The 22,981-nt window shown below is 40.9% G+C and overlaps 1 protein-coding gene and 1 long non-coding RNA gene across 2 annotated transcripts in view; one reads left to right on the top strand and one right to left on the bottom strand.

Annotated features, from left to right (window-relative positions):
- Positions 1-936, bottom strand: part of LOC117594427 (vegetative cell wall protein gp1-like) — a 35,167-nt gene extending 34,231 nt beyond the window's left edge. The window contains exon 1 of the mRNA XM_034291972.1: positions 407-936. Within this exon, the coding sequence (XP_034147863.1) occupies positions 407-936 (530 nt within the window). The remainder of the gene's footprint in view (positions 1-406) is intronic.
- A 12,635-nt stretch (positions 937-13,571) lies between these two features.
- LOC105030662 lies at positions 13,572-22,598 on the top strand. The gene is made up of 3 exons (XR_829617.3): positions 13,572-14,060; positions 15,064-15,113; positions 22,518-22,598. It is a non-coding gene; the product is annotated as an uncharacterized LOC105030662 (long non-coding RNA).
- The last annotated feature ends 383 nt before the right edge of the window (positions 22,599-22,981 follow it).

Below are 22,981 nucleotides of genomic sequence, written 5' to 3'. Positions count from 1 at the left end.
GAGCCGCTGCTCCTCCACATCGAGAGGGGTCAGCTGAGGTGGCTTGGGCATCTGTTTCGGATGCCTCCGGAACGCCTTCCTGGGAAGGTGTTCCGGTCCCGTCCCACCGGGAGGAGACCCCGGGGAAGACCTAGGACACGCTGGAGGGACTATGTCTCCCGGCTGGCCTGGGAATGCCTCGGTGTCCCCCCGGAAGAGCTGGAGGAAGTGTCTGGGGAGAAGGAAGTCTGGGCATCTCTGCTTAGACTGCTGCCCCCGCTACCCGGCCCCGGATGAAGCGGAAGAAGATGGATGGATGAAATCTATTTATACATCTTCAAATACATTTTGGAATAAAAGCTTAAATGTATTTTGAATAAAGTCAAATGTATGACACAAGACAAGTCCGGCAGCGCAGAAACCCCACCGACACGAACCCGCCGAGGGGGTGGAACAGCCCCAGGGCGGCAGAGCCGTTGCGACAGGCCGGGGAGGCGGAGGGTCAGGAGCTGGCGGAGGGCCAGAAGCCGGGAGACCCGGCGGAAGGCCAGAACCCGGGAGAGCCAGCGGAGGGCCAGGAATCGGGAGAGCCGGCGGAGGGTCAGGAGCTGGCAGGGGAGGCGCCAGGGCGGCCTGGATAGGAGAGGGCGACGTTGCAAACTCAGGCGGTGCAGGCCACTCCTCGGGCTCAGGCGGCTCGGGCCACTCATCCTCGGGCTCAGGCGGCTCGGGCCACTCCTCTTCGGGCTCAGGCGGCTCGGGCCACTCCTCCTTGGGCACAGGGGGCGCTGGGTACGGCTCCTGGGCAGCAGGGGGCGCTGGCTGCGACTCCTGGGCAGCAGTGAACAGCCGGCGACGTGGCGCTGGCACCGGACGTAGAGGGAGTGCCGTCACGGCCCCCCTCGGGCACCCACTCAGCCCCCACTCAGCCCCCTCCAACAAAATTAGAAGTTTCATGGATGTGGTTTCAAATTAAAGATGATGTGCTCTTTAAAACAAAGTTAACTTGTAATTTTGCTGTATCCATTTGTTTGAAATGTGTGAAAAAATATTATGTATTTTGTGAATTCTGAGTAATCTACAGCAGCATTCTAGAATTATATTGGGGTCAAAAGGGTCACTTTGATTGTTTTCTGTTAAAGTGGTCAGAGATTAACAGAAATATTTTCCTAGCAATATTTTTATTAATATAGCTAGGATTCCTGAAGGAAAAACTGAGAACTAGTGTATATAGGCTGAGACATTTGGAATGCTCTTTCTTACTGGTCAGTTAACAAAGTGGTGGTGTCACCATTTCTAAGGCCACCATTTCTGTCCCTCCTGAACAGGTTGAGATGTTCAGCTTACACACAAAGGAAATTCTCAACATGTGGTCAGCTCTGTTATTTTGACTTCATAGTGCGGAAATTTCATTAAGAAAACTGAAAATTTAGTTTTGCCTGCAATGGGCTTTTCAATTGTCTGGTGGTTTAGACATTCAATGTGTGATGGAAGTTGACATCAGCCAACAATATTAAGGCAAATTGTAAAAATGAAAATATTTTGTAGACTAATGCATATTTCCCTATACATGTGTCCTAATGTCCATCCCTTTTCAGTGTCCATCCCCGTTGCACATCTCCTTGCTATAATATTTTACAATATCCGAGTCCCTATTGGCTCCCTTTTTTGTGCACTCGTTTTGACCATGAGCCCATGTCAAAGTTGGAGCCTTATGAAGAGAATAGGCTGCCGTTTGGGATGCACAACATATATAGTTCACCTCTGTAATAGAACCAGCTACCATAAAACTCCCCCACTAACAGCATCATTAGTGGGCTTGACCCATTGTGCTTGCAAACATCTCCTTCCGCAGATGCTGCAGCTCCCTTTTATGCAGCTACGGCAAAACGCTCTGTATCAATCTCAATAAAGGAACCACTGCTGTTCATTTGGCATCTGGTGTGGTCACATTAAACACCTCCAGCTGTCTAAGAGGGCCCGGCGAAAACCCTGAAGAGGTCATTTCCTTTTCCTGTGAAGAGAGAAACCCAACAAAGAATTACTGACACATCTCACCCCCGACAATCGACATTAAAATGCAATATCAACAATGGAGTAAACCCCTCAAGCTCTCTGTAAGGTCCTGAAGATCACTCTCAATAGGTAATTGCCTGTGAAGATGAATACAAAGAACACAGGACAAAATAACATGTCTAAATCATTTTTTTTTTAAATCCACAGCACTCTTGGAAAAGCTATAGAATGAGACTGTTGCACACTGTTGACATTATTCTCTGCCAGACATGACAGATGTGCAATGTCCCTGCAGAAAAACAGAAACAAGACAAATACAATAAAGAGGCCCTTTTAGTGGATCAGTATTTGTTTAGGTTAGGGTATAATGCATGCATTTATTCAATAAAGTCTATTAACCAAAACAATGCCTGGGCCTAGAGTACTTGAAATGAATCTGCCTTTTAAAACCCCATTTGATAACAACGGAAAAGCACTCAAAACTGTCATATCTGTCTGAAATTCCCCAATTATTAAATGAAACACAAGAGAGGACAGGAGGATGACTAGAGGAAAGGAGAGGAAAGAAGTAGAGAGGAGAGGATGAAGACGGGATGAGAGGGCAGGAGGATAAGAAATCCGGTTCAAATTGAAGTTTCCATTTAGCCTCCAGGCAATGTGATGTAGAGTGTGGCAGCTTAAAATAGACCTGGAAATAGCTTACTTTTGTCTAATTAGCACAATTCCTGTATTGTTAAAACAGAAAATGTATAACAGATTTGATGAGTGTTTTTCTTCTGCAGACTATCTTTCGTGGATTTTCCTGCTCTATTAGCACTGCCATTATTGATATAGTTATATTGCACAGAATGAACTTACTATGACTAAGGAGTTTTCCCTGCTAGCAGGCTACACTAAGATGAATGCACTACTTGTAAGTCACTTTGGTTACCAGTGTCTACTAAATGACTCAAATATAATGTACAAATGCTTGTCGTACGGTGATGTTGTTTGTCCTATCTTGTTTGAATATCTTACCGAGCTGGACATTTGAGCTAATATCAGTGCACCCAACAGTTAGCAAATGCTTTTTCGAGATAGCTTTGCTAATCTCCCTTCTCTTGAAAAAAGGTCTAATGTTTTTTGCCTGACCCTGTATTGTAAGACATCCTTATTTTATAAATTACTATATATGTATATGCATATCTGATCAGCCACATTTTATTACTGTTTCTGGATAAACAACTATAACAAGGTATTAAATTGAAAACGTAGCGGCATGTTTTATTTTTACATGACATATACACTCACAGAGATTGTCTTGACCAGGACCACACCCCTAAATGCATTGAAGCAACTGCCATGTGATTGGTTGATTAGATAATTGCATTAATGAGAAATTGAACAGGTGTTCCTAATAATCCTTTAGGTGAGTGTATAATTGGTATGTGGTGTGTCACCATTAAGTCACTGAGGATCTTATTCACTTGAAGTTCTAGTCGTCTTGTTTTGCCAACAATAGCTTTACTACAGGGAAGAACTAACATAAATATTCATATTCAAATGACTGGAAATGTCTTACCTGATATCAATAGACTAAATCAGCAGATCAAAGAGAACATATTAAAAGTATAATATGTTCTACCATGAAGACCCATAGATACTGTAAATATCACTTGATATGACAACACTATTTACAATGCAAGCTTTGAGTATGCCTCTTTTGCTCCTAGCACCTTCTTCACCAAAAATACCCTAATTTGCTTAGATACAGTGAGGGAAACAATTATTTGATCCCCTGCTGATTTTGTACGTTTGTCAACTGACAAAGAAATTATCAGTCTATAAGTTTAATAGTAGGTTTATTTGAACAGTGAGAGACAGAATAACAACAACAAAAATCCAGAAAAACGCATGTAAAAATGTTATAAATTGAATTGCATTTTAATGAGTGAAATAAGTATTTGATCCCCTCTCAATCAGAAAGATTTCTGGCAACCCATGTGTCTTTTATACAGGTAAAGGGAGTGCTCCTAATCTAAGTTTGTTACCTGTATAAAAGACAGCTGTCCACAGAAGCAATCAATCAATCAGATTCCAAACTCTCCACCATGGCCAAAACCAAAGAGCTGTCCAAGGTTGTCAGGGACAAGATTGTAGACCTACACAAGGCTGGAATGGGCTACAAGACCATCGCCAAGCAGCTTGTTGAGAAGGTGACAACAGTTGGTGCGATTATTCACAAATGGAAGAAACACAAAAGAACTGTCAATCTCCCCCGGTCTGGTGCTCCATGCAAGATCTCACCTTGTGGAGTTGCAATGATCATGAGAACGGTGAGGAATCCTGTGTAGCCCAGAACTACACGGGAGGATCTTGTCAATGATCTCAAGGCAGCTGGGACCATAGTCACCAAGAAAACAATTGGTAACCCACTTTGCCGTGCAGGACTGAAATCCTGCAGCGCCCGCAAGATCCCCCTGCTCAAGAAAGCACATGTACAGGCCAGTCTGAAGTTTGCCAATGAACATCTGAATGATTCAGAGGAGAACTGGGTGAAAGTGTTGTGGTCAGATGAGATGAGATGAGAGGCATCAACTCAACACACCATGTTTTGAGGAGGAGGAATGCTGCCTATGACCCCAAGAACACCATCCCTACCGTCAAACATGGAGGTGGAAACATTATGCTTTGGGGGTGTTTTTTCTGCTAAGGGGACAGGAAAACTTCACAGCATCAATGGGACGATGGACTGGGCCATGTACCGTCAAATCTTGGGTGAGAACCTTCAGCCAGGGCATTGAAAATGGGTCGTGGATGGGTATTCCAGCATGACAATGACCCAAAACACACGGCCAAGGCAACAAAGGAGTAGCTCTAGAAGAAGCTAATTAAGGTCCTGGAGTGGCCTAGCTAGTCTGTGGAGGGAGCTGAAGGTTCGAGTTGCCAAACGTCAGCCTCTAAACCTTAATGACTTGGAGAAGATCTGCAAAGAGGAGTGGGACAAAATTCCTCCTGAGATGTGTGCAAACCTTGTGGCCAATTACAAGAAACGACTGACCACTGTGATTGCCAACAAGGGTTTTGCCATCAAGTACTAAGTCTTGTTTTGCAGAGGGATAGAATACTTATTTCACACATTAAAATGCAAATCAATTTATAACATTTTTGACATACGTTTTTTTCTGGATTTTTTTGTTGTTATTCTGTCTCTCACTGTTCAAATAAACCTACCTTTAAAATTATGGACTCATAATTTCTTTGTCAATGGGCAAACGTACAAAATCAGTAGGGCATCAAATAATATTTCTCTCACTGTATAAAATGCGCCTTTTTTCAAGGTGGCACAAGCACTCGCCATGCTCTTTCACATGAAGAGCACTAAAGAAAGAGTGACTGTCTGTGTCTTCCAGCAAGTATGTTGAGGATTAGGCAGCTCTAGTGCCTTTTTCCCTCAACAGCCTCTGCTGGGAAACAGCAGTTTAAAAGGAGACACTCTAAGCCAGGAGAAATCTCAACATGATTCACTCAACTTGCCCTGTTACAAGACATGTTACAATAGTCGGGAGGGCCTGAAAATAGCAGTATGTAAGAACAGATTATATTAAAATGTACCTAAAATGTAGGTAACTATGAAAAAAAAGTGGGTAGCAGAGGTACGAAATCCGGGAGGCAAGAATGGTCAGGCAGGGTTCAGTTAACAGAGCGGGGAGTCAATGCAGGGGAAGGTCAATAATGGGAAGGCAGATAGGTGATCCAGGTAGTTGGAAGGGAGGTGCAGGACGGGTCTCGGAACAAGGGTCTGGAAACAACGGAAAAAACACGGTGAGCAGAAGATAACAAAAAAAAAACTCAGGATCAGTGGTGATTACGGGTGCTCTGGTGCAGGGGTGCCTTTGTGGTGTGCTGGGAACAAGGAGACTGGTACTCGGGGAGATGTAATGACAGACAGACAGACAAACAGCTCAGGAGGGCTGAGTCCTGACACATATATCCTGAGGTCATGGTTGCTGAGGTCATTCCTCCTAAGGTCATGTTTGCTGAGGTTATATTCTGAACACGCTGGGCACGACTGTTGTCTGGGTAATTGTAGACTGTTGCCAATACTTCCAGGCACTTGTAGAAATCTGATACTTTCTGTATGTGTTACAATGGAGATGATTGAGATTGTTCATCAACAATAAGACAACAAAACCCATGTCCAGACTCAAACTGCAGGTGCATAAAGCCTGCTAACGGTGTCAAACTGCCTGGGACTTACAGGCTGTGGATTTACTGGCTGACATGCTAATCTGTACAAATTCTTAGCAAATGACATGACCAGATTTTCTAAGCGGTGGAATGGGTGAGCCAGCTCATACAAGTTTGAGACTTTGAAAGATTTAGGAAATTGACAATTAAAAACAAAATTTCCAGACAGTAGAGAAATAACACATCCCACTTAGAGACATTTCCTTATATTTTTCAGATGGACTACTCTTACTACCTAGTTTGTTGTCACATTCAGCATTTTATTTCTGGGAAGTCTAATTGATCTGTATAGCTATCGTTGTATAGCTGTACATCTGCAGTAGATATAGCTGTCCTGTATATACAGTACAAACTAGATGAGATATTTTCAAGTAATTGTGGGTGTGTATAGTATATGGTAGATATGGCATACAATATATGGTAGATATGACATCAGCTGAATAATTTATAGTTGATATAGCAGTGGTACAGTATGTTCTAAATGTAGTTGGAATGGTAAGATGTGTAATATGTGGTGATAGCAATATTTCTAATGTAGATGTTTTTAATCTGGTAGAAATAACAGTATTCTACTGTAGATTTAGCTGTTTAAAAATGCTATATATAACTATTGTATGGTGGATGTAACTGTATACATGTGGTAGATACAGCTGTTTAAATATGGTGGATATAACAGTATTTGATGGTAGGTGCAGCTATTGAAACATGGTAAATGTAACTTCTGTGGTAGATATTGCTGTTCAAATATAATAGATTCAGCAGTATTCTGTGGTACATACATCTATTTTAATATGATGGAAATAACTGTTTGCTATGGTAAAACAGCTGTTTAAATATGGTAGATGGTGTAACTGTATTCTATGGTAGGTATAGGTGTTTAAATATGATAGACATAACAGTATTCTGTAATAGATAGAGCTGTTACAGCAGGTTGATATAACAATATTCTTAGTTAAATACAGTTCTTTAAATATGGTAGATATAACTGTATGATATAGTAGATAGAGACATTTAAAAATGGTACAACGCTGTTTTAAAAAATGTTGACACAAAATGTTGAACCAGAGAAATGTTATTGTTTTTTTGAAAAATATGTGCACAAATCTTTTTTGATACCAACAACACATTTCAAAGATGTTTTGGGACGGGGGCATATTTTACTATGTTGCATCTCCTTTTCTTTTAACAACACTCGGGAACTGAGGAGACCAATTGCTGTAGTTCTGAAAGTGAAATGTTTTCCCATTCTTGTTTGTTATAGAATTTCAACTGCTCAACAGTTCGGGGTCTCCTTTGTCATATTTTTTGTTTCAAAACACGCCAAATGTTTTTAATGTGTGACAGGTCTGGACTGCAGGCAGGTCAGTTTAACCGCATTCAATGGTAGACATAACAGCATTCTATGGTAGACATAAAAGCATTCTATGGTAGACATAACAGCATTCTATGGTAGATAGATCCGTTTTCTATGGTAGACATAACTGCATTCTATGGTAGATAGAGCTGCATTCTATGGTAGACATAACTGCATTCTATGTTAGACATTACAGCATTCTATGGTAGATATAATCCCATTCTATTGTAGATATAACAACATTCTATAGCAGATATAACAGCATTCTATGGTAGATATAACAGTATTCTATGGAAGATATAACATGATTCTATGGAAGATATAACAGGATTCTATGGTATATATAACAGGATTCTATGGTAGATATAATGGTATTCAGTGGTAGACATATAGCTGTTTAATTTAAATACGGAAGATATAATAGTATTCTATGGGGGATATTATTTTATCTCCATGGATGTTGTGGTATATACAGTAAATCAACAGTAGACATTGTGATATCTTCTAAATGTAGATGAAATGGTGCAGTGTTCTGCACATCAATGCTAGTGGAGGAAAGGGAGATTTAAGGGTTTCTGGTGCACTCAATTGCCTCCACAGTATTTCCTAATTAAAGCAGCTAGCAAGGCGACTTGGCAATAGCACAGTGTAGCAATAAATCACTAAGCCTCTCAGGTGCATTCCCTCCCTCCCTTCTTTCCCAGCTCTGATCTGCTCACAGGCATTTCACTATCACACAAACTGATTGAGTTTCCCTTGATATTTCCTAGACAAGGGGGAAAATGCACAGATGCAGCTTTGTAGGATGTAGCGAAAAGTGGTAAAATGCATCTTAAATAGGATGGTAATAGACTAGATTATCACCACTGTGGAGTAAAATGCAACCAATAGTGGTGGAGATGTCTTCATAGCTCCTCCCCGCTCTTCCAAGTGCTTCCCATTGTAATGTTTTTTGACTGTATGCTTTTGTATGTTTTCTATTTTCCTCATGCAATATTTTGAAATGCATTTATTTCATGTTGTCATGTCACAACATAGTTTAACATCTTTTTAAAAGATAAATCAAGTATTATTTTAGAAGGTAGAGGTACATTCACTACGTACCAAAGGTCAGAATGAATATTTACATTTATCAGCTACATTTTTTATTTGCTGATACCCCTTCTTATACATAAACCTAAATTATCCAGTACCCTGCACACTGACTCAGTATTAGTACTCCCTGTAAAATGCTAAATCGTTGTTAATAATTTAATTGCTACATCCTGGATCTTTATTTGTTCTCATTATTGTCAACATACCTGCACACCGATCAGCCATAACATTCTGAACACCTGCCTAATATTGTGTTGGTACCCCTTTTCAGCCAAAACAGCCCTGACCTTTCGAGGCATGGACTCCTCTAGACCTCTGAAGGTGTCCTATGGTATCTGGTACCAAGACCTTGGCAACAGGTTCTTTAAGTCTTGTAAGTTGCGAGGTGGGGCCTCCATGGATCGGACCTGTTTTTCCAGCACAACCCACAGATGCTCGATTGGATTGAGATCTGGGGAATTTGGAGGCCAAGTCAACACCTAGAACCTGTTGTTGTGTTCCTCAAACCATTCCTGAACCATTTTTGCTTTTTGGCAGGGCGCATTATCCTGCTGAAAGAGGCCAATGCCATCAGGGAATACCGTTGCCATGAAAGGGTGCACATGTTCTGCAACAATGCTTAGGTAGGTCGTACATGTCAGAGTAAAATCCACATGAATAGCAGGACTAAAGGTTTCCCAGCAGAACATTGCCCAAAGCATCACACTTCCTCTGCTGGCTTGCCTTCTTCCCATAGTGCATCCTGGTACCATGTGTTCTCCAGGTAAGTGACACACACGCACCCGCCCATCCACGTAATGTAAAAGAAAACATGATTCATCATGAGCATCAGAACCGTGGTCCAGTTCTGATGCTCACATGCCCATTGTAGGCACTTTCGGCAGTGGACAGGGGTCAGCATGGGCACCCTAACTGGCCTGCTACGCAGCCCCATATGCAACAAACTGCGATGCACTGTGTGTTCTGACACCTTTCGGTCAGTACCAGCATTAACTTTTTCAGCAATTTGAGCTACAGTTGCTCGTCTACTGGAACGTACCACACGGGCCAGCCTTCACTCCCCACGTGCATCAATGAGCCATTGTCTTGCACCAGGAGGAACCCAGGGCCCACTACACCAGGGTAAAGTTACTGTTGGCTAGCACGTGGAGGTCTGTGCAACCCTCCAAGGATATGCCTCCACAGACCATCACTGACCCACCACCAAACCGGTCATGCTGGATGATGTAGCAGGCAGCATAACGTTCATCACGGCGTCTCCAGACTCTTTTACTTCTGTCATGTGCTCAGTGTGAACCAGCTCTCATATGTGAAGAAAACGAGGAGCCATTGACGGACATGCCAATTTTGGTGTTCTCTGGCAAATGCAAATTGAGCTGCATGGTGCTGGCCTGTGAGCACAGGTCCCACTAGAAGACATTGGGCCTTCATGCCACCCTCATGGAGCCTGTTTCTGAAACAAGTTTGGTCAGAAACATGCACACCAGTAGCCCGTTGGAGGTTATTTTGTAGGGCTCTGGCAGTGCTCCTCCTGTTCCTCCTTGCACATAGGAGCAGATACCGGACTTGCTACTGGGTTGAAGCCTTTCTACGGCCCTGTCCAGTTCTCGTCTTGTAACAGCCTGTGTCTTGTTATCTCCCCCATGCTCTTGAGACTGTACTAGGAGACACAGCAAACCTCTTTCGACGGCACGTATGGATGTGCCATCCTGGAGGAGCTGGACTGCCTGTGCAACCTGAATGGGCTGCAGGTACCGCCTCAAGCTACCAGTATTGACAAGGACACTAGCCAAACGCAACACTAGAGAAGAGTAAGTTAGTAAGGATAAGGAGAGAGCAATTGTCTGTGGTCACCACCTGCAAAACCATTACTTTTTTAGGGGTTGTCTTGCTGTTGCCTCTCCAGTGCACCTGTTGTCACTTTCATTTGCACCAAAACAGGTGACATTGATTCATAGTCGTTTATGCTTCCTACCTGGATAGATTGATATCCCTAAAGTTTAATTGATTTGGTTTTATAGTGTGATGATTATGTGTTACCTTAATTTTTTTGAGCAGTGTATATAGTACCGTTCAAACGTTTGGGATCACTTAGAAATGCCCTTGTTTTCTAAAGAAAAGCAAATATTTTGTCCTTTAAAATAACATCAAATTGATCAGAAATGCAGCATAGACATTGTTAATGTTGTAAATTACTATGGTATCTGGAAACGGCTGATTTTCTTTTTAATGGATTATCTACATAGGTGTATGGAGGCCCATTATCAGCAACCTTCACTCCTGTGTTCCAGTGGTATGTTGTGTTTGCTAATCCAAGTTTATCATTTTAAAAGGCAAATTGTTCATTAGAAATCCATTTTGCAATTATGTTAGCACTGCTGAAAACTGTTATGCTGAGTAAAAAGCAATAAAACTGGGTTTCTTTAGACTAGTTAACTATCTTCAGCATCAGCATTTGTGGGTTTGATTACAGACTTAAAATAGCCAGAAACATAGACGTTTCTTCTGAAACTTGTCAGTCTATTCTTATTCTGAGAAATTAAGGCTATTCCATGCGAAAAATTGCCAAGAAACTGAAGATCAGCCCCAAGGGTTTACGCTGCTATATTATTGTGCCGGGGGAGTAGTATCAGTTCTCCTTCTCCAATGTAAATACTTGTAAATCTAAAGAATGTGCTCTCTAAATTTTTCTTGTCTCAGGCCCACACCTGTTTAAACTTAGGAGGACATGAGATCTTGGCCCACACCTCTGGAGTTCCAGGCTTGAAAGACTCATTGCTGTCCCTGTTCAAAATCATCTTGGTTGTGTTGCAGATCAAGACAATACCTGACGGGGTGTCAGCACAGCTGCCACTCTGCTGACACCCTGTGTTGTCCCTGTCCTTGTCCATCTGGTCATGCTTCTGACCTGGACCAGGTTTAATAGACTCTGGACTCTCCCCACATGCAATGATTAGTCATTACAACATGTAATGTTAAAATATTCACCTGGCATAGCCAGAAGAGGACTGGTCACCCCTCTGAGCCTGGTTCCTCTCTAGGTTTCTTCCTAAATTTCGGCCTTCTTAGGGTGTTTTTCCTAACCACTGAAATTCAACATTGTTGTTGTTTGCTCCTTGGGGTTTCAGGCTGGGTGTTTTGTAAAAGCACTTTGTGACAACTGCTGTTGTAAAAATAAATAAATGTGATTGATTGATTGAGTATGAAACCATCTGAAAACTGATGCTCAACTTTAATATAAGAACAAATATGACTCCCTCTAAAAGTATTTTGCTTTGCTCCTGATGCCAGAGTGATTGCACAAGACTTACAATGTCATTGTATTGATAAGCAGCATACGGAGGGAACTCGGTTTTATCTTCAGTCTTTCACGGAAACGTTTTATCTCCACTGTAACTGCTGCTGCTATCTTAGAGAGGCCTCGTATGTGGACATGAATTCTAATAATGTTATATATTGATGAAATCCCAGTAAATGGGAGGTCAGCTATCTAAACACTGAAATCTAGTTTATCTAACATTGTAAGTATGTTAAACTATTAGTACAATTCAGTGGGGAAAATCTATAGTTCAAACAAACGTGACTTTGAAAAGCTTTTCATTTCAAGAACCCCCTCAATAATTTTTAGCCCATGCCCAAAAACCCCCAACAATAAAAAAGATAAATAATAGATAAATAATGAAGTTTGAATTTCCACTTACAAAATAGAACCTGTTATTGGTCTTTCAAATCATATAACACAATGACATTCAAATTATCATTGTATTCTAAAATATGTCTTAAATGGACATTGCCTGAAAAATATTTAATAAATGCATGGTTATTTTTATATGATTATTGGATGCTATATGAAGCTTATTAATAAAACCATGTAGAGGGAATTTATCTCACCCTCGCACCTCGCACATTTTAGTAACATGATACAGGAATCCAGTTCTACAGGATTCCTGTAGAACTGGAACACATTGAATGAAAGTGTCAGTCCCTGCCCATCTTCTGAAAAAACAACTGAAACCCTACCTCTTTAATATGTTGCCCTGGAGATCGTTCATTATACGGGAGACATATCACATTTTTAAAAAGGGCAACTTACGATGAAAATAAATGAGAAGCCAGGTTCTATCCTCACAATCCCCTTGATGCTAGAAAGGTTCTGTCAGCAATCATGGGAGGTCAATACACATTTATTTTATGTAAGGTGTTGTATATTGAGTCATGAAAGAGGAAGACTTCACCATACAGTTCTGAAATATGGGACTAATACTTATATCCTTACATTTGCAGATAGATTATTATGGTCCCTAGTTCTTGATTGTTTATATCACAGTTTTTGTCATCTTTTGAATGTTTCATCACTTTTTTAGAAGAATATCCATAAATTATTCTCTTAAAGGTTAAGATAAATAAATAAGGCACCTCAGAGCAGATTTATGGCCCATGGGAGTGGATTTTAAGAAATCAATACTAAACCGTACGTGGAAAGGGGTATTTCAACAACACAAACTCACCACATAACAAGTCGTTTTCAGACTTTGGGTGTCAAGAGACCAACAAAATGCATCTGCTTATAACAACTTTGTTATTGTTCCATATGTAACCCTGTTGAAATCTGTTCATTAATATAAGATATACAATTTGAATAAGTAATTTCATAGTTTAATAAATAGACTTAAGGTTGAAAAGTTAAGATTCATTGACCAGCAATGAAGTTAGGATTTGCTCAATGAGAGAAATGCATATTGAGTAACGTTCATGTTTTAGTACAGCATTTAAAAGGTTAAATATTTGTAGTCATAATGTTTGTGAAATTTATTTGAAAATGCCTGTAAGAATAGGAAGGAAGAGTTACACAAATGTTTTGTGATTTTATTTCTGAATGGTTTGTGAATGAGCCAATCAAATTCGAGGTGAAAGTAGCAAGGAAGTGGGGAGAGAGGAGTGAAGAGAAAAAACGTGGGGAAGGGAGAGAGGAACTGGTGCGTTTAAGATGCACAAGTTTAGTGAGTGTTAAACCAGTACTCTTGAACGAAACATAAATGGTGATCGTTCTGTCGGTTTGAGTGGACTGCTCAGCACAGGAGGACAGAGAAAAGTTTAAGTTAGCCGCTGACTAAGTGACTAGTGTTTTTGCATGGACTTTGCTAATACGCTAGCGGATCGCTCCCTGGCCTAGCTAAGCCTGTGTGGAACTGTGAGACCGACGGCGGACAAAGACCCAGACGGCGCCGGATAGCGTTACCGAGTGGTGGACTTTGCCGAGATCGTCAGCGGTGTGAGTTTTCCCATCAGCCTTGTGAATCTTTTTTTCATCGTGTATCTCGTCATACCTGCTGCTGCTGTCGCCTTGTACCCTGCGCGTGGGAGGCTACAGGCCCATTGAGTACAGGTACTTTTTTGTTTTGGCCTGCGGGGTGAAGTGGCCATCTTGCTAAAGGCTACAACATACCCGAGCTACATACAGGCCTGCATCCTTGGGACATTTTATGGGTATTTCAAGTTAGGAGAAGTTATTGCCGGCTGTTTTATTTTCTTGGGCCCTTGTTTTCAATGTGAATTTGACTGCATTTGTAATCTGAGAAGTGATTTTGCAAGCTACATTCAAGTACTAACCTACTGTTTCTAAATATATATTTTATATGTATATTTTTTTAAATTTAAAACAGTTGTGGTTGATGACTATTTTGATATTTTAGGTTAATTATAAAGGAAATAGTATTTTTGTTTAAAAGTTGAAGTATTTAAAGCATGAACGTTATTCATATACATTTCATATCATGTTAAAGTGTAAATTTTCATGTTTAAATAGTGATTTAAAGGGGAAGAGTATTTCATATAATAAGTTAGTAGCTACATACACGCACCAGTAAACACTGATACGTTTATTAGAGAAATCCCACAGGATAGCCACCTCTCACTACAGTTAAACACACTAGAGAGGCGCTACACATAGGATATAGTGTTATTTTGGGGAATTATTCAATTAATAATTGTGCATTGTGACCATTAGTAAACATATTTGATTAGGAATGAGACTTTAGCTACATTGTGACAAAAATATGGAGCCTGTAGCTACATTATGAAACAATGTGAAAGGAAGAATAATGGGTTAAATGTAATAAATGAAAACTATAGTTCATTTTTCATAAGAACAGAAAGGACTGTGTAGATATTGTGTATAAACCCAGGTAGTCCACTCCCAGTAGGCTGCAAATGAACTGTGAACAGAAGCTCTGATATGGGCTTTCCACAAGAACAAATGTAGTATTTAACCTGTAGGTTTTTTTAAAGTCTAAGTTAATCAAACTAACAAAATGTTTTATAATATTATAATATCTAGTGTCCATCTTCTCAGTAATATCTTAATGTTATATTCTCTTTTGCACCAACAGGGGGAGTTGTTACCAATTCATCCACAAGCACATGGAATGTAAATAACCAGGTGTCAAAAGGATTATACTGTTTTCCTTGGAAATGTCTAATATTGTGAATTGTTCCATTGTAAACCACTGTATACTGTGGTTGTAGTACCAATGTCAGGCCACCAAGAAAATACTCCATCCAGTATCATCTTATTATCAGAGTACTGTTTTCTCACCTAGATGATTTTGACTTTTACGGTCTTGAGGTGGAACCAGCTGAGATGGACAGTGGCTCTGACCTCTTGATGCACTAATGTTTGTTCATTAGATTTTTAAAGAATCAACGGGTATATTACATATTTATATATGTGAATATCATCACAGGAACTACAGATAAAACCACTACTAATTTCAACACCCCAGCGCTGCTCTACTGCCGGTAAAAAAAACTCCTGAGGGAGTGAGATGGAGGCAGGCTATGTAGAGATTACAAGTTTTCTCAGGTATTAACACCTCGTGGGTCCTGTTAGCCTGCATCAAAATTGGAACTTTGCAAGCATTGGCTAAAGACTGCGTCGCAAATGACACTATATTCTCTGCTGGACTGCTATTGACCTATTGATAGAATCCTATTGGCTTCGGTCAAAAGTAGTGCACTATATGGTGAGCGGTGCCATTTGGGACATGGTCAGAGTCTGTTGTATTTTCCTTTATGACCTTTGTAGCAGCGCCTGCAGCAGGAAAACTGTGAACACCCCTTGAGTCAGCATTCCTGCTCATGACGGATAGTAATTCAGAGACTTTGACTTGGAGCTAATTGTATGGATCTTCCAAACCGTTCAATAAATTGTAGCACGCTCAGGAATCTGGGAAGGGATTTCCTGTGGGATTTCAAGAGTCAGGGTTGTGGAGAGATGGGAGTTTTGTCTGAAAGGAAAATACTGCCCTTTCATAGACAAATGTCACAGGGAAATAACATTAACTGGCTAATTATATTAATATGGCTGGGTGATAGTCCCATTGATCTAGTGACACCCTCATTCCTCCAACCTTCCTATTCTCTCATACAGCATTTTATCTTAATTGGCTGCAATGGCATTATCATAAAGCATGTATCATAATCTAAGGATTTACTACAGCAACTCCCAGGAGACTTTACACTTTTAGTTAGGAGTTAAAATTGTGACCCTCAGTTTCTATTTACATTTGTATTTCTCTTGAGCCTAGTCCAACTGTCGTACCACAGTAAATCTCTATATTTACTGTGTTGTATAACCTGACCCCCTAATCACTGGATTACAAATTTTGTTAGTTAGAAACAATAGAAACAATCCATTATGAATGCAATTTGGATTTGTTGAGCTACTGCATATGATGTATAAAGTGCATTACAGTAAACTGTAAATCAGTAAATCTATCATTTTCTAGGAATCTTTCAAGTGCATTGAGAAAATCTACAGGAGAACCTGGATGTAGTCATTTTCCTTCTTCCCAGAAAATAACCTTTCCTTTGTAGTTGCCGTTCTTTTTGTATTCTGTTAACGTTGGAATTCATCGACAATGGAACTCCCTAAAGAATCAATCCTTGCGTGTAAAATAGATAGTGACTTATACCTTCCCAGGATTGTCACTGCGAAAGGACAGGAATTGTGTGAAACCATGGGTTGTGATGCCTTCAGACCTCTCCTCCTGGAGCCTTTCATCCCATCCAGCACTCAGATGTACTTACATCTTTCACAACCTATTACCGCTCCAACTTGAGGGTGCCTTTCTTTCCCTCCTCACTCTGCGACACTCACTGGCTGTGTAGAATAAGGCGCTCTAGCTTGTCTTGCGGTGGCTGTGTAAGTCTCTCCGAATTGTCTGGTTAACTCCTGCTTGTCAAGTAAACTAAGATGTTGTGATGATAGCATCATAAATATTTTACCTAGTAGGGATTCATAATACATTTTGTTGCTGTCTGATTTAAACCTCATAACTCCATTATTGCTCTTTTTCTGTTATTTTCTCACATGAAAGCACCATGCTCACTATAGTCAGGAACATTCCCAATACCAGTGCCAAGAACATAGCTTCTAAAATGTCGCATTTGTACGTTAACTAATAAGGGAAATCCGTTAAGGTCTTCATTCACTTTCCTGAAAAGTTGTTTTTTTGCTTTGACTTCCATTAACAGCTATTTGAAAGTGAGATGAATCTGCACTGGTAACATGTCGTCAAAGAATCCCAGCGACAGTTTGGATTACCCAGAGGATACAGTACTTTCACATTTCAAATATGTGACACTAGTATTCTAGCAAAGCTAGAGTAAGACTTCAGTGTTCTGTCTGACAATAAATGGCAGCAGAAGCGTCCAAGCAGGGAGGGGTAATGACAGGGTTCAGAGGGTTTGGTCACCTGAATGGTTTGGTTGTTACAGAAGTGATGCTCATTTAGGGCAGTAAGAATATCAAAATATTTGTCGCTTACAAATGACGCAAGAGCATAGATCATAAGCATATTTCTTTTAAAAACAGCGACGTTACCCAACAGATGTTTTCAGTGCGGTGTGATGAGACGGTTTACAATGCTATAAAGTGATGTTGTTTCTTCAAGCACTGACTTGGCTGATTAAACAGTGCTTATTATATACTGTGATGTGTGGTTGTATCACCCAGCGGTCTTAACATACTAACTACTGAATTCCTCTGCTAAACGTCTGATGTGTGAGTGTATTTGCTTTTAACTCTTACAACATTTTCCATTTTCCGGCAAGATGACATTATGATGTGTTGCTAAACGCTACTGTTTCACTGCGTTTCTCGTGCCCACTTCTGTCCCGAATAAGATCAGCTACCCCAGCCTCACCTCCTGCAGAGCGATGCGTCACACTTTAAAAGGCCAGAAGAGGCGACACGTGGGCTCCAAAAGAAAAATCTGACTTGTGTTAAATTGGTTTTCGTTCTCCTGGATGTTCTATTTGTTGGCTTACCTTCACACGTGGGAACAAATCATTCAGTTCCACACCTGTAATGAGGCGACAATTCCTCTCTTACCCCCATGGAGCTTTGGGAGACAAGTGCCCACGATGTATCTGACTTCCTGGGTGACATGCTGTCTCTGGCTGCTTTTCCCTAGCATGCCACTGTTTGCACACTGCATGACATGGGGGGGGGGGGGTTGGTGGTGGTGGTGGCATTGAGTCAGCAAAGGGAATCCTCCAGCCCCCCCATGAAACTAACATTGGTCCGATTGACACAACCAGGGGCTAAGATTGTGCCTGCTCTCTCCTATTTATAACCTGGCACGTCCTATCCACATTCCATGCCTGAGTCACAAATGGCAACCTATCCCCTTTTTAGTGTCCTAGTTGTCACCAGAGCCCGACAGACCATGGCCAATAGAAGTGCACTGTACAGGGAATAGATGGCCATTTGGGTCTCAGACAAACTGCCATTGTAAATCTGCATGATTTTAGCCAGAGGCTGTAGATTCTGCAAGTATTTTCCTGATGGAATTATTTGTGACATTACATTTTAAATTCCTTGAAGCCAGATATATTTTCTTTCATTTTGTACTGTATGGCAAATATCCAGTACATTGTTGATAAGATGGACAATGCATGTATGTATGGAATGTCAGCCATATGGTTGGTGTTCATTCTTGTAGACACTCTAATGATGAGCTAAACATAATTTGTGTGTTGAAGAGCGCCAAGCGTAAAACTCGGTGCCTCCTTTCATATTTTCATTACTGTGACGTTTAGTGTATTTTGGCACTTGTCTCTTTGAACTTTCACTGACTGACAATTTACACTTGGAAGTGACAACTACAAGAACAACAGTCTCCTCTGAACAAATGACCTCTGCATAACAGTGCAGGACACGTCGATGACTTTGAATTGTAAATCGGATTCTGTTTCCTGAACCTACGAGATGTTGCCCAGTTGGAGTCCCAACAAGTGTAGCCAACAGTTTTTTACCGGTTCAATTGCATTATTTTGTCTACTATTTACTATCTCACTTCCTTTAGAGATAAACTCTATAAAACTTGGAACACCTGTAATATGTGAGATCCTACCCTGGCATTGTAGCACCTCTGCTCCGGTTCAAATGGCTCTGCTTCACAGTTAAAAGGTTGGGTCTTTCCGACTCTGTAGCGAAGAGGTTAAGAGCAAAGTCCTGTGAGCGAGCTGCGCAGCGTAGCCTCTAGCACAAGGCCTGCAAGTAGCCGGAAGCCTTGAAGTGATTTACTGTTCATCTTCCAGGCTCTGCGATGACTTAGATCTCCGTTTTTATCACATTGCTCGATTTGCATTTTAATGGTGTGTGGCAGAACTGGCTGCAGCCCTCAAGCCCCTCTATTACCACTAACGCTCCACCAATTAATTATGCAGAATGTTACACAGTGAAAAGATGGGAGTGGCTTGGCTGGTCCAATTAGAAGGGGTTCTACATCATTATCTTTATTCACAGAGCAAATTTGGTAAGAGCGGGAGACGTTTACTTTATTTAGAGATTAGGATTTCCACGAGTGAGCAAAGGAAAAACAGTTTAATTAAAGTCATATATAATTGTTTGGCCACATCTGAATGCTTTTCCCTCCTTAACTCGCACCAATAATTATCAATAGAGGTGTATTTAAATCTGCACTGTGCTCTGGGTAGATTCTGTCAATTTAATTCCACACAGTGTTTATTTATTCAATAATACAATGGATAAGTAATTTTTGTTATGTGAACTGCTAGACTAAATCTTCAATTATCATGTCCAATGATCTGTGACCAATATAAAATGTAAAAAAAGCACTTCAGATATCTTGAGATAAATAATGAATAAATAAGCAGCCAATTAAAATGTTTAAAAAGCAAAGTGTAAAAAGGTACTGTATCACCTTTGTGCATTTACCATTTATTACATAATCAATATGAATTTCTTGGATAGTTATAACTCCAACAAAACTATACAAAAGTATACAACAAATAATATAGGCATAGGATCTCAGCAACAGGAAATGTAATTGTTATGATGTTTATTATATTATATTTTATGTAGGGATTGATGGGTTTTTTGAGAGGGAAATCACAACTAAAATGTTTAGTGGAATTCATTTAAGCAAGTTTCAAATATTCAGTGTTTTTAGAAAGATAATTGTCAACAGGTGATCAAATTAAGATTCAATATCTGTAAATAGTTTTAGTGGCCATTTAGTCTTGTAAGAATTTTCGCAAGATTTGGGTCATCAATAAAACATTTTATAATGTAATCTTTGTAAAAATCTAATTTCACAGACTTTACCTTCCAAGGCAGGAACTTACTGTGTAATGAGGTTGACATCCATAAAGCATCATATGTGACAGGGCCGGGGTGTGGAACCCAGCGCGGACACAGAGGCAGAGAGGAGGGGTCGTGCACAGATGTTTAGTGTAGGAATAGACAGTCTCCTGGTTGGCAGGCAGGTCATACAATGAATCAGAATCCAAGAGGTGCAGAGGAATTGTCTGGTTCGAGGTCGGGGGACAGGCGAAGGTCATAACGAGGTGGTCCGCAAGGCTGAAGCACAGGGGGCAGGCAGGGTCAGGAACAGAAGGGCTTCGGTAACTGGGAAGGCTGAGCAGAGAACGGGGAACAGGTAACACGGGAGTAAACGCTGGAAATGCATGAAAAGACGATACGATCTGGCAGCGGGCAAACAGAAAACACAGGCATAAATGGATAGGAGGTAACGGGGACACCTGGTGGGGGGGTGGAGACACTAGTGAGACAGGTGAAACCAATCAGGGCGTGACAGTATGTCAATTTTTACCTCAACATAGTGTAAAATACACATGCAAATAGTGGTTTAAATGTAGGTTAGTTTTGCTGGGGGTCAATGAAGACTCTCACAATATTTCCCCCAGATGTTTCCATGACATTTCCATTTGTGTGGGTAGAGTTCCGTGAACCTCTTTAATTCAATGTCAGACTTTGGACAAAGCACTGCACATACACGTTTCACCTATTTGCCATGCTCTGTTGGTCCAATAAGTTCCTGCTGCAAATGTGAAAAGGCAAATTTATCTACATATTATTCAAATGTGATTTGAATGATTGTGTCGTCCCGATAACTCTCATTAACATGAAAAGGCCTGAAGTATGAGGGTATATCAGTCATCCATTGCGGTTGCCATTGCTTCTCCTCGCCTTATCGTCCCTCCCTCCTTGTCCTGGCGGAGCTGGTCCTGTTCCGCTGTGACGCAGTGTGGTGTTCAGTATTCCACTCAGCCCTGGAGTCAATGCCCAACGTGGGTTGCAGAGAAATACGAGCCTCGCCGCCAGGCAATGTCACACATGGCTGCTGTTTCTCTATCTGTTCTACCTCGACCTCTCCCTCTCTCTTTTTAATGACTCAATCTGTTACCTATGTGAAAAGGGGTGGGTGAGGGGGGGTTGTCGCGTGCACGGATAAACGTTTGGCCCGCCTCTTTTCGGTCACTTATGTCTCCGCCATTTCAGTGATAGTTTAGGCTCTCTAAGAACAATGCAGCACGGGCAGGAGGCGGGGAATGCTCTGTTTCGTATTGGACAGGGACAAAAAACACAATTACAACACCAACCATGAATAAACACCTCACATAGTTTCTCACATAATCTGCTGGTGACATTTTTTTGAAAGTCAGGGCCGGTTCTAGGCATAAGCGACATAAACCATTACTTAGGGCCCCTGACCTCTACGGAGAGGGGACTGCAAATAACATTTTGTTTAGGGCCCCCAAAAGTGTATAGCCGGCACTGTAGATACCAATTTATGCATAAGAGCAGGACCGTCAATACTGTATACAGAGATTTTTTTTCTCCAGTCTTGTTTCTAATCATCCTCTATCTACAAATGTGGACTTAAAAAATTACTTCCCAGCTGTCAGCCATTCATAGTAACTGTCTGGATGGAAAAGTTGAAATTCCAATGTTTATTACTGTGTACCAAATGGCACCCTATTTTCTTTTGCACACTATTTTCGGATTGAAGGAACAGCGGCCCCGGTAACAAACAGCTCAGTTTAAGTGCCAAGATGTTTCAGGATTCTTGGAGGCTTGTGATAAATGAGATTCCTCCTTTGTGCTGAAGGAGATTATATTGTTTTTTTGGGTTAACACTCCACATGCTTTACTGAGTAATGGTAAAGATAGGATGCTGCTTCAGAATTGATATGTTAAATATACCCTGCTACATACAGTACTTAAACATAAAACCACACCTATGCATTAATCATTTGGGAACAAGCTCGCCAATTGCTCAGAAATTAAGGATAATACTACCTGTTTGAGTTTTAACACATGGTAATAGATTGTTTAATGTTTAATGTCTGAATTTAAGAATAAATACACTACACAGCAAATGTATACACTTTGACTTGCAACATGCACCCTGAAACAGGCTCTCTTAAACTATAGCATTGCCTGTTCACCAGTGAATCATATCCCAACCTCACCTCTTGGTATCCCTAACACACCACTCTCCTTTCCCAGGCGTCCTATGAAGCCGTGGGTCTTGCATGTCTTCATAACAGCTGTCTGGATATGCAGACATCTGAAGGGGGAACAAGTGGCTTTATACATTTGCGTTTGTTCGTACGGATTCAGCAGACCTTTGAGGTCCGACCTGCCAGTGCCGATACTGAGAGCAGCTTGATACAGGTGTAGTTTCGGAGTTATTACGGCTGCCCGGGGGTCCCCCTGCAAAACACGCAGCACAGCTCCATGTCAAACTCTTCCTGCACACTGAACCAACAACACAGCACTGCTACTGTCCTGAGCAAGACATTTTTTTGCCTGCAGTCTAGCACGAAAACATGTCTGAGAGAATATGGTTTTAGTTCTGATAACCGACAAATATTTCTCAAGTGAAGCCTCTAGTTATTTTTCATTCCACGTACAGCATTGTACTGATATTCTTTGCCTTAGTTTGTTTGGGTTTGTTTAATAGCAATGAT

The sequence above is a fragment of the Esox lucius genome, chromosome 4 (assembly GCF_011004845.1).
Source record: "Esox lucius isolate fEsoLuc1 chromosome 4, fEsoLuc1.pri, whole genome shotgun sequence".
In the NCBI taxonomy this organism is placed as follows: Eukaryota; Metazoa; Chordata; class Actinopteri; order Esociformes; family Esocidae; genus Esox; species Esox lucius.
Note: the sequence above shows the minus strand (reverse complement) of the source record. Positions and strands in the feature narration are given on the sequence as shown.